This window comes from Sus scrofa, chromosome 8, assembly GCF_054392235.1.
Source record: "Sus scrofa isolate SSC_HxYL_T2T_F1_AM1 chromosome 8, Sscrofa_HxYL_maternal_Yorkshire_Landrace_v2.0, whole genome shotgun sequence".
Classification (NCBI taxonomy): domain Eukaryota; kingdom Metazoa; phylum Chordata; class Mammalia; order Artiodactyla; family Suidae; genus Sus; species Sus scrofa.
The window spans coordinates 34,672,841-34,687,840 of record NC_139390.1 but is presented as its reverse complement, the minus strand read 5'-3'; the positions used below and the strand labels follow the sequence as shown (position 1 = coordinate 34,687,840).

At 36.9% G+C, this 15,000-nt stretch overlaps 1 protein-coding gene across 2 annotated transcripts in view; it reads left to right on the top strand.

Moving 5' to 3' along the window:
- Positions 1–14,874, top strand: part of KCTD8 (potassium channel tetramerization domain containing 8) — a 261,273-nt gene extending 246,399 nt beyond the window's left edge. Inside the window, exon 2 of one of the 2 annotated variants that reach the window (XM_021101161.2) lies at positions 13,515–14,874. In XM_021101161.2, coding sequence (XP_020956820.1) covers positions 13,515–13,975 — 461 coding nt within the window. In that variant the 3' untranslated portion in view covers positions 13,976–14,874. The remainder of the gene's footprint in view (positions 1–13,514) is intronic. The other variant, XM_084971942.1, reaches the window with a different exon arrangement.
- The last annotated feature ends 126 nt before the right edge of the window (positions 14,875–15,000 follow it).

The window sequence follows — 15,000 nt, the reverse complement described above, 5'->3', positions numbered from 1 at the left end:
TTCTGCGCTCTGGTCACAGGTTCTAAGACAGAGATAGGGACCCATGGCACTGTTAGTAGAATAAAAGGAAATCCTTTAGATGCTTTCAGTTGTATCTATTACTGTTGAAATGATTTGTTCATAAATACACACTGATTATATATTTGTTTCTAACTCACCCTAAATTTTCCCAACTTTTCTGATCAGTAACTTAAAATGTACATAAAACATTGAAGTTCATGCATTAAGCATTAAGCATCAGAATTCTCCTATGGCAAACACAACCAACACGTCACTCAACTTGCTCAAGAAGAGAGATTTCAGTTATATTTCAAGGTCATTTGCATTTAATAAAATATCCGAACAGGTTTATAAAAAGGATTTTTCCAGAGAGATTAGTATTTTTTTCTGTCCAAGATACTTGTATAACTGGTGGCATTGGCCAGAAGGATCACTTTGGCCAGCACTGTTAGGATTTTCTCTCAGCTCTCATTCTCTTTTACTGTAGTTGGGACTGAGCATTTAGTCTTCTGCAGTCACAACCGAGAACATTTAACCAAACAGGTAAAGGCCTTCTCTTTCTTTCCCCCATCAATAGTTTAAAGTATCCTAGGGACTCCCTATTACTGAACTACCCAGCTCACTTGCCCCCTAATCCTCATTTTTGCCTTAGATTAAGGAGTTGGATTGGTAAAGTCTGATGGATGTCCCAATCTAGGTTATCAATCTACTCCTTGAGCTTGGAGTTTATTACATAAGATAGTTAAGGGCCCTAAATATATTTTTCATTCACACATACACACAACCAATAAAGAATTATGTACAAGTATGATACAAAATAGAAATCAACCTCATTTGCACCAGTGAAGAACTGAAGACATGTGGTATTTAGGATAATATTAATTATCTGTAATTTGGCTTGAATAGAAGGTAAGAGTAATAGAACATGAGTTTTGAAGTTTGGACTGGGACTATGTCATGGAAAATCTTGTTTACGTGGCTAAGACATTTGGATTTGTTTCTGAAAGTTATTGACATTTTCATAGAGTAGGTACTATAATAAGCTATAATAAGAGCCATGTTGCAGAGATATGGATAGTAGGGGGTAGATATTAGAGAGGAAAAGATCTTTAAAATGTCATTTCAATAGATGTGGTAAGAGATTAGAAGTTCATTATAGCAGATTAATGAGGATCATAACTGTGTGGGGGAAAGACTGAAGTGAAGGAAATGGTTGAGACACCATCAGACTGCACTCAATAGTGTTATGTAGCTGTTCCTATGAGAAAGGAATCAGTAGAGGGATAGAAATAGAATAATGGAGATGACTAAGATTTCAAACTTGTGTGATTGAAAATATTATGGAGCTTTATAAAAAATAAAAGTGGAAAATGTAGGAGGGGGAACTGGTTTGTAGGGGAAAGAATAGTGAGGTCATTTGTCATTTTTTCGGCATGTGGTATTTGAAGTTTAGGAGATGTCCAGAAAGCAGTAAAATCTGATGCTAGAACTTCACAAAATGCTCAGGTGCTAGAGATGTGTATGGAATGAGTTTGTGATATATGGATATATAATGTGTGTATGTAGAGTGGAGGAGGTGGATGAGAGAGTCTGTGTGTGTGTGTCTGTGTGTGTGTTTGTAGAAAGAGAAGCATATATTGTGGGAACAGATGAGATGTCATTAAGAGGCTATAAACCTCATTATGGAAAGAGTGTTTGATTTATATAATTGAGAAAAACTTAGACCAGATATGATCACTGTTTTGAAAAATCTGAAGAGCTATTAGTCTGAAAAAAAATAGGATGACAGTCTGAAAGGGACTGCAAGAGGTTATATTTTAATCAAGAAACTAAGATACTGTAGTTCAGATAAAGTATCATCCAGTTTTTAAGGAAAAGATTGTGTTCACATATAAATGTCACAACTCAGCATTGACCAAGGCCAGATAGTAGACTAAATAGATATGTATTAGTTTCCAAGAGCTGTTCTAACCAATTACGATAAATGTGGTGGCTTAAAACAACAGAAATTTATTCTCTCACAGTTCCAGAGGTCTGACCTCCAAGTCATTTTTGCTGGGTTGAAACCAAGGTGATAGCAGTGCCCCTCTTCCTCTAGAGGTTCAAGGGGAAAATCCATTGCTTGCCTCTTCCAGCCACACCGATCCAATCTCTCTGACTCTATGATCACATCACCTCCTCCTCCTGTCTGTGTATCAAATCTCCCTCTCGCTCCCCCTTACAAGGATACCTGTGTTTGATTTAGGGGACGATTGGATAATCCTGAATATTTTCACCATCCCGCAATCCTTCATCACAACTGCTAGGGTTTTGTCATGTGAAGTTATATTTACAGGTTCCAGGAATGAGGACCAAATATGCTCCTCCCCCCGCCCCCGCCCTGCCGGGGCCAGTTTTTAGCCTCTTGTAAGGCTTTTCCTCATACACGTCTTTCCTTGAAGTAATTTTAGGAAGGAGATACCCTGTTTTTAATCCTTAAGCAGAATAGAAAAAATGAATCTCAAAGGCAGATTTTGGCACAAGGCTAGTAGGTGTCAGAACTTCAAGCGTGGTTTTGCTATTTTCAAAGGCTAGGCAATTTTTTATTGTCACACAGTATGAAATTAAACCCTGCTGTGAGCATGTGTTTCTCTTTTCCATTCACTGTAGTGATTGTGCACTGAGCTGCTTCTATAACAGGCACCCTTTTATAAATCTCACAGTGAAAAGAGGTGGCATTCACACTGAATAGTATGGCAGCTATAAGAAGTTACATCTCGGTGGCCATTGTTGGAAGTACTTGAAAACACTTATTGGTGGGACAGCACTCGAATCTGAAGAGATCTGACAAATAAAAATCCCCTCAACCATGACTTTCTGCCTGCAATCACCGTTGTTCCTGGAACCGAAGAGTATTAGCCTATAATTTTTTTTTTTTTTTGGTCTTTTCAGAAATTCTGCTTCCTCTGTTGTCATGGAGAGGCTTTTCTTTAGTATTTTATAATAGGCAGGGATAATTTACAACCAGCATTTTTTTCTTCTTCGTTTCAATTTGTTATACTCAGCACACCATAAGCGCATCCCCAACCTATACTTATCGAGCACTCTTTTATCTCTCCCACAGCCATCAGATGTGTTGTGGATACAACCCCTCATTAACCCTTGCCCAGCACCGTGTAGGTGTTGTGATCCACAGTTTATAGATGTGGAAGAAACAAAGAGTAGGCTTGTGTTGACAAATTTGAAAGCCAGATAAATTATCCCTCTTAAACAGTAGGTGCCTGTGAAAAAGGAGGTCGTTAGACAGTGGCTTCTTTAGCACGTGGGGAAGAAAGTCAGACATCAATAATAAAGTATAGTAGATTTGGGCGTGGGAACCTGAGAATGAGCAGGTCTTAATTCCAGGATCCAAAAGGAGCCTGGGCATCTTTCTGGAGTTCTTGTTTGTTTGTTTTTTTGTTTGTTTGTTTGTTTGTTTAACATACAAAATGGGTATATGCGCCAGAGAACCTTAGCTCCTGTAGTGAAATGTGAAGACCAGCTTTAAATATAGACTTCTTGCAAGGTGTGGGTAACCATGTGAAATGGGATAGGGCTCTGAAAAGACAGTGAACACCTAACACCTTTTCTCCTAGACATGTTTAGGACAAGCATCAGGCACGATTACATAAGTGATGCAGAATTCTTCCACATAACAAAAAAAATTATTTTTCCTTATTGTATGTGATTCTCCAATAGCTTTTATTTCTCTTTAAGAACCTAAAGGGATAACAAAGGGACCTTCTCAAAGAACTATTTTCACTTCCTGGAGAAACTGTGAGATCCTTCTTAGAGCTCTTTTTGCTAAGTGCTCATACCTTCTCCCTTGTTTTTGTTTGTTTTTGTTACACCCTGTAAGATTAGTTATACTTGGGTTTATCTTTTTTAGTTAAAATAAAACAAAACTTCTTTGGGGATAAAACAATTCCCTATTTGCTTATACATTCTTTTATAGATTATACTAATTTCACTTAATTCAGCTCAACAAATAATCACTGAATTATTATGAACCTTGTCATGGGAGTTGTGCTCCAGGAAATAACAAAGATGAATAGAGAATTTCTGTTCTGTAGTGACTAACAAAGGTTGTGGGTGTGTTTGTGTGAGTGTCTTTTAGGGCAGAACATGGGGATACAGGTTAAAATTAGTATAGAAATAACTATTATTTATGATAAAATTGGCTCAATACTTGGTAGATTCAAACAAACTGCAGTAGGTCATTAAGAGAGCAAGAAATAACACGTCACATCCAAATATGCAAATAGAATGTCTTGTGCTGAAAGCATCATTTGGAACAGGCTTGGAAAGTGTTCCTTTCTTTTGGAGAAAGGAAGGAATACAATATAAAGGGAGGAAAATAGACATGAATAAAGCAAGGTATTTACTAGGAGCAAGGAGTGTATTTTGGCCAAAAAATGGAGAGTATTAAGGATGGACTTGGGATAGAGGTTCCTCAGAAAACTAAGTATAGAACTTCTATATGATGTAGCAATCCACTCCTGGGCATATATCTGGACAAAATCTTCATCCAAAAAGAAATATGCATTGCAGCACTATTCACAATAGCCAAGACATGGAAACAACCTAAATGTCCATTGACAGATGAACGTATTAAGAAGAGTAGTACATATATTCAATGGAATACTACTGAGCCATAAAAAGGAACAAAATAATGCCATCTGCAACAACATGGATGCACCTAGAGTTTCTCATACTAAGTGAAGTAAGTCAGAAACAGAAAGACACATATCATATGATATCACTTATATGTGGAATATAAAATGTGGCACAAATGAACCTATCTACAGAACAGAAACTGACTCATAGACATAGAGAACAGACTTGTGGTTGCCAAGGGGGACGGGGGAGGGATTGGATGGACTGGGAGTTTGGGGTTGGTAGATGCAAACTATTACATTTAGAATGGATAAGCAATGAGGTCCTACTGTACAGCACAGGAAACTGTATCTAATCATCTAATCTCTTAGGATAGAACATGATGGAAGATAGTATAAGAAAAAGCACGTATATATATTTATGACTGGGCCACTATGCTGTACAGCAGAAATTGACTCAACATTGTAAATCAACTATACCCCTAAAAATAATTTTATTTTTTAAAAAATGGTGGGCTTGGATAATTATTTGGGTCACACTGAGGACAGTTCTCAGTGTCAAAATGTGAAGTTTCCACCTGTGAAATTCATTCTGTGCACAGAGGAACAATTTAGAAGGTTTTTGCACATGGAATTAGACTTTAGGAATATTTATTTAACAGTGGTGTAGAGAATAGTGAAATGGGACTAAAATGGAGTCAGAGAACTAGTTAAGAGACAGTAAGAAATAATGAGAAACCTGTTGTAAGTGTTGAAAATGGGAGTAGAAATGAAGGAGTAGATTCAAGAGCCACTTTAAGAGTAGAACTAACAGGACCTGGAAAATAATTGGAAGTAAAAGATAACTCCATTGGGTAAACAATGGTGATTTGGACATCATCAACAGAAATAACTAACAGGGAGATACAGAATTATAGAATGGGAGGAAGACAATAAGATTACTTTTGAAACCTCCTTCAGTGGATATTCCGTTAAATCTATATTTTTTCTCACATTTTTTTCTAGTGCTACATAACATTTGCTTTTTTAGTCTATTAGTATCTTTGATTCAATGATGAAACAAACCAGCCTCCTGATCTAAGTGATACAAGGAAACCTAAGACACAGTCTCTCATAATGGAAATTACAGTTGACCCTTGAACAACATGAATTTGAACTGTGCAGGTCCACTCACAGGCAGATTTTTCCAATTATAAATGCCACAGTACTACACAATTTGAAGATACACAACTGTGGATATAGAAGAACAACAAGCATGGATGTCTGGCTATAATTTATTCTTGTGTTTGCTGGCTGCATGGAAGGTTGGTGCCCCTCATCTCCGTGCTGTTCAAAGGTCAAATGTACAACCCTTTTAAGGAAGATAGAACCCTAAATATGTGACTTTGGAGCAGACATTTGTGTGGGGATGCTAGGAGCATAACTGTGGTCATTTGGGTGAATATCTAGTAACATAAAATGTAGTGAATACCAAGTACCAAATGAATAATATAGTCTGTAGTAGATACTGTATAAATTCAGAGGAGTGAAGATAATTTTTACTTTATGAATTTGGTTGAGCAATTACTCTGATCAAGACTTCATGGTAGGCTGGAAAGGCACAGATGCTACCTTTAAGACATTTACAGTGTAAGGACTGGAAGACACTGTAAATAAATAAGTATAGTAAAAAGTTAACAGGTACAAGAAGAATAACAAGAGTGGGTTAGTGACCAATCACATCAGTATGGAAAAAAAGAATCCCACAACACATATCTCTTTTCAAATTACCCTTCTTTAGTTTTCTCTTGTATTCACCTTCACAATGGAAGTGGTCAAGTAATGAGGGTAGAGATTATAAAAAATATTAAAAAATGAGTTTTCTTTTTCTCAGAGACAAATTAATTTTTATTCATTCAATAGCCTTTTCAGTCTAAGATAAATACATCTCCTATATGATCTTTAGGTCGCAATTTACTATGACATACCATGGGTAAGGGAGGAATCACAGATACAGAGGAACCACATGTAAGGAGGGCTGACTATAGGTTATATGCAGAGTTTAACCAATGAACTACAAATGATCCCTTTTCCTGAGCTCTTTCCAATCACACTTTACTCCCACTCCTCCTTCCCATCCCATTCAGACTTTAGTTATAGCTTTGTTAGTGTGCTTTTCACCCTAAACATGAACTGCTTGATATCAGGGATTGTGTGTGTGTGCGCGCGCACATGCATGCGCACGTGCGCATGTGTGTGTGCATGTCCTTCCTCTTGAAACTAACACTATGCCTGGTACATATAGTTGCTCAAAAAATGTTTATCAAATTTAAATGGAGGTTTTTTTTTTTCCTCTATGACTTAACTGCTTAATACTTAGAGGCATGTGGTGCTAATATTTAAGATGGATTGGTTCATTCTGTTCAAGCACCACATAACCATTCACACACCATTGAGTTGAGTACTATTAAAGGGTAATTTTCCTTCTGGGAATTGTGCCTGTTGCAGACACATTTTACATATCCAGTCTTTTTTATCATCACTAGGCAGGTAAAGAGATTAGAATAAAAAGTTTTTTCAAGTGTGCAGCTGTACACGTAGACTTCATTTGAAAATGCCTGTATGTTCTGAGAAAAACTATGGCAATAGTCTTAGACCCAGAACTACCCTAGTTATGTGCCTTTTAAAATTGAGGAGCAGTAGGACCTAGGTAGCTGGCTTGCAGGTCTCCTAGGTAAGATTATAATTTCCCCTAAAAGACAATCAACTCCTGGATGAAAGTCTTAGTCAATTTAATGGCAAATATCCAAATGAAAAATGGGAAATTCAATTCCAAAAACTTTTTGAAAAGTTTCTATCTGTATGTATGTATTGAACTTTTAAAAGTTAAATCTTAATTAGGTATGAGATTTGGTTTTTCACTGATTTGTTGCCCACTCTAATAACCAGTCATTAGTCTTTATGTGATGGAAGAAAGCCCAGCTGATTAAGCCACCAAATCACATTTCATTTTCTTTTCTTATACTGTCTGATTGGTGATGTAACTCCTAAAGGGCAAAATACTTTTAGGAAGATCACTTAGGTATATATGGGTTTCTGTTCCGAATTGAAGAGAAACATGTTTCTGACAATCATGCTGTTCCCATATATGCAGCATTTAGTGTTATTTAAATTATTATTCATGTTGTGTTTAAGGCACTTCAAGTGGGTTTGAATCATTAAATGGAATGATATAAGGTTTTAAATTATCCCTGGAAGCCTTCTATTAGCAGGCATCCACAAGAAACCTAAGCAACCAGAGTAGATCATTATTTCCTCTTAATTCATTTATTTTTCTTAAAGTTCATGTCATAAAAAACATATAAATCACTTTATTACTGCATTCAGTCCCAATTTAAATCCACTACATTATCAGTAATGTTTTAAGTATGCTTAATCAAATAGCATAATAATATGCATTATCAAAAATTCTGACATGAATAAAAAAGGGACTATAATCCTTAATGATATATACAGAAAACTATCATAGTGTTCTATACATTCAAAAATTTGCTATTTAAAAAATTAAAAATAGAGTTACCATATGATCCAGCAATTTCACTCCTGGATATTTATCCCAAGAAAACAAAAACATTAATTAGAAAAGATATATGCAGAGTTCCTATTGTGGCCCAGTAGGTTAAGAACTCAACTAGTATCCATGAGGTTGCAGGTTTGATCCCTGGCCTTGCTCAGTGGGATAAGGATCCAGCGTTGCAACAGGCTGCAGTGTAGGTTGCAGATGTGGCTCGGATCTGGCATTGCTATGGCTGCAGTGTAGGCTGGCAGCTGCAGCTCTGATTCGACCCCTAGACTGGGAATTTCTGTGTGCTACAGGTGGGGTCCTAAGAAGAAAAAAAAAAGAAAGAAAGAAAAGGTATATGCAGTCCTACATTCATTGCAGCATTATTTATAATGGCCAAGATATGGAAGCAACCTAAGTGCCAATTAATATATGAATGAATAAAGATGTAATACATATACAATGGACTATTATTCAGCCATAAAAAGAATTAAATTTTGCCATTTGCAACAACATGGTTGGACCTGGAGGGTATTATGCTAAGTGAAATAAATTAGACAAAGAAATACAAATACTGTATGGCTTTGTTTATATTCAGGTTCTGAAAATAAAAACAAAACAAATGATCAAACATAACCAAACAGAGTTATAGATATAGAGAACAAACAGCTGTTTTCCAGAGGGGTGGGATTAGGAGAGGAGAGAAACAGGTGTTTTCCAGAGGGACAGGATTGGGGACGAGAGAAATAGGTGAGGGAGATTAAGAGGTACCAACTTCTAGTTGCAAAATAAATGAGTCACATGTATGAAATGTACAGTGTGAGGAATATAGTCAATAACTACCTAATATCTTTGTATGGTAACATTTTATAACTAGCTAGACTTACTGTTATGACCATTTGAAAATGCCTAGAAATATTGTATCACTATGTTGTGTAACAGGCACTAAGACAGTGCTATACATGAATTATACAACAAACAAAAAAGTGTAGACAAAATAAAGTTATGAATTTTCTCCCAAGTAAACATCTAAACCTATTTGGTGCCTTGATTGCCAAAGATAGCTAAGAAGTCAGAGGAATGAGAAATAAAAGTGTATATTAATTCTTATTAATATCTGCACCTATTCTAACTTCTTTTTTGGAAAAAAAATAGTGATTTTTAAGACTATAGTAAATTCAGATTCCCACATCCCTTTTTTTCATAGAGTTCAAAGTCTACAGAGAGAGATATTCTAAAGTGTCTCATGCATTTTTTTTGTCTTTTGTCTGTTTGGGGTGCACCTGCGGCATATAGAGGTTCCCAGGCTAGGGGTCTAATCGAAGCTGTAGCTGCCAGTCTATGCCAGAGCCACAGCAACACCAGATCCAAGCTGCGTTTGCAACCTACACCACAGCTCATGGCAACACTGGATCCTTAACCCACTGAGCAAGGCCAGGGATCGAACTTGCAACCTCATGGGTCCTAGTCAGATTTGTTTTCACTGCGCCATGAAGGGAACTCCCCCCCCCCTTTTTTTTTAAATTTTTTTCATGCATTTTAAACAGTGTCATAAGATGCCATAAGATAGCCTGTGCACTTCATAGGAGCACCCACTATGTGCCTCCCTGCACAGTGCCTGTCATGTAGTAGTGCTCAGTAAAATTCCATTGACTAAACTGATCAATGCCTTCTTCACAGAAGCCTTCCTTGAGCTTCCCATCTTCTACTATAGGAGCAATCCATTCCTATCATATGTATGTTGCATCCTACTGTATTTGTGGAGTCTGCATTTGTGTGTGTGTGTATTTTGGGGATGGAATAGGGAGGAGTCTTATTCCCATAAATAAACTGTAATGCCATTAGGTATAAGAACTGTATATAATTTATCTAGTTAATACATAGGCTTTATATAACTGTGTGTCCTCCCTGCCTGTGTTGTTAAGCATTTTTCCCCAGTAAGTAAAAACAGAATGAGGGAGTTCCTGTTGTGGCTCAGGGGTTTAAGAACCCAACATAGTGGCCATGAGGATGTGGGTTCAATCCCTGGCCTCGCTCAGTGGGTTAAGGCTGCAGGGTTGCCACAAGCTGTGGCATAGGTCACAGATGCAGCTAGGATCTGGCGTTGCCATAGCTGTGGTGTAGGCCTGCAGCTGATTTAATCCTGGCCCAAGAACTTCCATATGCCACACTTCTTACAGTGTGGCTGTAAGAAGGAAAAAATTAAAAAAAAAAAAAAAAAAAAAAACGAAAAATAAAACAGAATGAGCCATTTGCTTCTACGGTACCTAGTATCCTCTTTCTATACTGTCTTCTGCTCTGATGTTATTACTTCTCTGCCTGGGTATCTCTATCTAATGCATTATCCCCCTGCCTACTAACAGAAAATGATTTCTCATCATTCATTTATCCTTACATGTAAATTGGTTTTCCCAGGTATTTGCACTTTAATCCTTTAGTCATTATTGGGAATGAAAATCATAGATTCCTCTTTAGAGATTTCTGGTTAAAGTAATGCAGAAGATTGACAGAAAGGGTCAAAATCATTTATTTACATCCTACGCTGTATGAGGCTGGTGGGCATCATGCTAACTTGGGATCTCATTCAGCCATTCAGATCATTAGGTAAGCAGATGCCGCAACTCCTCCACCACCCTGACCTCCATACAAACACACACATACAAACTGTTCAGCAGCCTTAGAATCTCCAGAGATGAGCCTGAACATCTGTACATTTTAAAAAATTACAGTCATGTACTCTCAGTGTTGAGAATTACTGTACTAGACCCTTTAGTATGGCATTTTATTCAATCTCGAAATAACCCTATGAGGAAAGTACTACTTCGAACATTTTACAGATAAGGAAATTGAGGCTTAGAGGAGCTAAGTATCTTGCTCAAGGCCACAACTGGCCAGAGAGCAATAGTATTTGATTCCTGTTCACAAGGACCTCAGACTCCCTCCTTTTCAATGGTATTGCCACTAAAACCTGGCATCACTAAAAAAACTTGACCTTGCAAGTAACATCCTACTAGTCCATGGATGATTGATGACCAGTGTGGGTCTATTAGTCGGGATCCCAGGAAAAAAAAGAGAATGGCGTAATTCAAAAAAAGTTTAATATTATCAGTTTATAACTGTGTAGGCAATATCCTTGTGCCAGTGACAGTGGAAATGGTTAACACCTGTAAGCCTAAAGATGTGAGCCTAGCTGAATGGAATCTGGAAAGAGGGGTGGCAGCGGGAAGGCGGGGGGAGGTGAGAAGGAGGTGGAGAGAGCTGCCAGACAGGGCTGTGCCTCTTGGTCCAAAGACTCAACCAGATCACAGAAATCTTGGGTTGAGGTCAGATGAGTTCATGGTCTTGCCAGTCTTTATCAGTGGCTGAGTCCAGCTGAAAATCAAAAGGCAGGGGAGCCTAAGGACACGGTTTGTGTCCATCAGCACTAAGGACATGGAAGGTGCGGAATGGGCATGGGTAAATCAGCAAGGAGTGTTAGGATGTGTATTTTCTCTGCTCCTCATCCTGCAGATTCACCCTCTTTCTCTCTTACCATAAATGAAAATGACAGAGGCTTAAAGGAAACAAATGTTGGTTTCTGTTTTCTTTAAACCATGGTTGCAAATACTTCTGAAATGTATCAGTGCACTTTCTTACCAAGCTTTCATGAGCATCTGCATTTGCTCATTTTTTTTACTGTAATGCAGACTAAAGAAGTATGAAATTGTGGTTAAGATCTTCTCTCAAATAGGTACATATTCTTTAAGGTTTTTTGGATTTTTTGTTTGGGTTAGGTTAATTCAGGTATAGTTTACATACAGAAACACTCATTTTAGCTCTGTAATTCTATCAGTTTTCACAAATGTATGCAGTCCTGTGTCTAACATTACATTCAAGATATAGAATATCGTCATAATTCCAAAGGGTTCTAAAGTCTTTTAAAATTTTTAATCCCACTCAACTAAATATCTGGTATGAATGTTTTTCTTCTGACTTTAACTAGGAAAATTGGTGATAGCTTCCAACAATGGGTTGTGCATAGTAGGTGCTCTTATGAAAAGTATTTTTGTTGGTTTGTTTCCCTACCCTCTGAGCAATATAAACTATTTATATCGGTTATTAGCTCAATTCGTATATATCAGAAGGAGGAAAGGCTCATAATCATGACTGCATGTTGAAATCACCTGGATCTATTAAATGACCCAATGGCCAGGTGGCATCTCATTAAAGCAGGATGTCGGGAGGTTAGACTAAAACATTGGTAATCTAAGCTTTCCACGTAATTCCATGCGTGGCTAAGGCTGAGATGCTATGAGTTAGACCAGTTATTCTCAACTCTGGCTGACAGTAGAATATCCTAGCAAATAATATTTGCTTAAAAATATTGAGGCCCTTCCTTGCAATTCTGATTTATATAATGTGTTCATAAAAGTTGACTACACACACAAAAAATAAGATTTGGGCAACCTATATTTCTGAATAGTTAATCACGGTTTTATTATAGTTCTGGGTACGTGGTGGTTTTCAATAAATGTTAGATGGAGGTCCTAATCCCACAGCAAAGTCAAGGAGAATAAAAGATGCTCCCTCTTGGAAATAAACGGTTTGTGTATTTGAAATAATTATCTTGGCAAACTATCACTTTCTGAAAATTGTCCTCCTAGGTAATTTGCCTCAAATGGTAAACCTTGTATTTTAAGAGAATCCTATATTTCAACTATATTTTTTCAGTATAATATTAGGCACATATATATCTTACAGCACTTTCATAAGTCTCTCCAAGGAAATAGACAGGAAACAAGATTAAGAGACTGAGGATAAGATTTAAACCAGCCTCCCACTCGGAAGCATAAATGATGCTATTGCACTTCTGGGCCTGAAGAATATTGCTGCTTTGTAAAATAGAGCAATGGTACTTTCTGCTCTTACAGTGGTAAAATATATATGCAAAAGGGCACCTAATGACATTAGCTAGAACAGAAATGAACTGTCTAATGAAATAGTTATGAGATTAACAAAACCTTCATATATCTTATCTTTTTCAGATTTCAGCAACTAGAAACTAAAATAACCTTTTTTAGCATAAAGTTACTGATACTCTATTATGGCATACATGCTCATCAAGCAAACATTCCCAGTTTTTTCATTATAAAGAATCAATCAGCATGCTCCTGTGGTTCAATGTACACTGACAATACCGGGTGTCATATTTAATTCCTCAAATATAAACTAGTGCCACAAACAGCACTTTTCTTCAGATGAATGTTCTTGGTTTAATGTAAAATTTATAAAGCTTATTTAATTTGACCTTCCTACCTCTTAATCAATTTTTTTTACTCTTTTTATTTTTTTCTTTTTAGGACCACCGCAGAAAATAGTATCACCTAAACAAGAGCATGAAGATAGGAAACACGACAAAGTCACAGATAAAGGAAGTGAGAGCGGGACTTCCTGTAACGAGCTCTCCACTTCCAGCTGTGACAGCCACTCGGAGGCAAGCACACCCCAGGATAACCCACCCAGTGCCCAGCAGGCGACAGCTCACCAACCTAACACCTTAACATTGGATCGTCCTTCCAAAAAAGCTCCTGTGCAATGGATGCCCCCACCAGACAAACGCAGAAACAGTGAACTCTTTCAGACACTCATCAGCAAGTCCCGGGAAACAAATCTTTCCAAAAAGAAAGTCTGTGAGAAGCTAAGTGTGGAAGAAGAAATGAAAAAATGTATTCAGGATTTTAAAAAAATCCACATTCCAGATTATTTTCCAGAGCGCAAACGCCAGTGGCAGTCTGAACTGTTGCAGAAGTATGGGTTATAGTAATTATCACATTCCTGCCGTATTTCAATGACGTTCAATGTTTACTGCGGTGTTATACCACCTGGCTGTGTACTAACAATGGTCAGTGTGATTCTTGCTGCTCTTCCTTTTTGTGAACAGTGGATGTGGGACAGTATTTTCTTTCATTCTTTTTGTTGTTGTTGTTTTTTGGAAATATGATTTAAAAAAAGCAAACTCATAAATGTTGAATCAAATGGTGTATCTGATTCAAACCATTTTGCAAGAATGAAAGTAAACTGTGCATGATCAAGAAGCTTAGAATCTTGATTTTTGAACTGTGGTCAACCGGATATGTTTGTCATTTTGTAACTCACCAAAAGCGATTTATCCTGTCACTCCAAATATAGTGACAACATGATTGAAGCAACATCAAGTAAAATGTTAGATGATGGTTTTGAGATTCAGATCCAAAACTGTTTAAATGTTAAATGCAATAAAACAAGTATTATTTTTGCATGAGCACAACATTACAAATAAATCACAAGACATAGGGAAGTTCCGTTTGTTGCTTAGAAAGAAAAAAATTACAAAAAAAAAAGCAAAAAAAAAAAAAAATGGTTCAGGCCAAGCCTATAAATGTAAGCTATCTAGGAGACTGAATTTTATTTGTTCTGGATCTGTGATTTTTTTGTGTCTGTGTATGGTGTTCTGTATGTTAAGATGGTGTAAATATGCCTTATAATCTTTCTTGTGTTATGGCACTGACTTCATCTATTAATGCTAGTCATGATTATTTCCGTGAAATAAGTCCTTACATCAGGCTGTGAAAATTGGTATAATGATGCTCTGAAAGATCTTACTATCATGCTAATCAAAATAATTGAGGGAAATGGTAAAGAGCTTTATGTATTTATTAAAAAAAGGAAAATATGCTAGAATCCTTTGATCTCTATTGACTCTTCTTTTAAAATATTCAATTGTAACATTGTCTTCAATTTTCCTTTAAAATCCCAAACTGGAGAATGGTAATGTTCTGCCTTCATGTTGACAAGTTAGAGACTTAA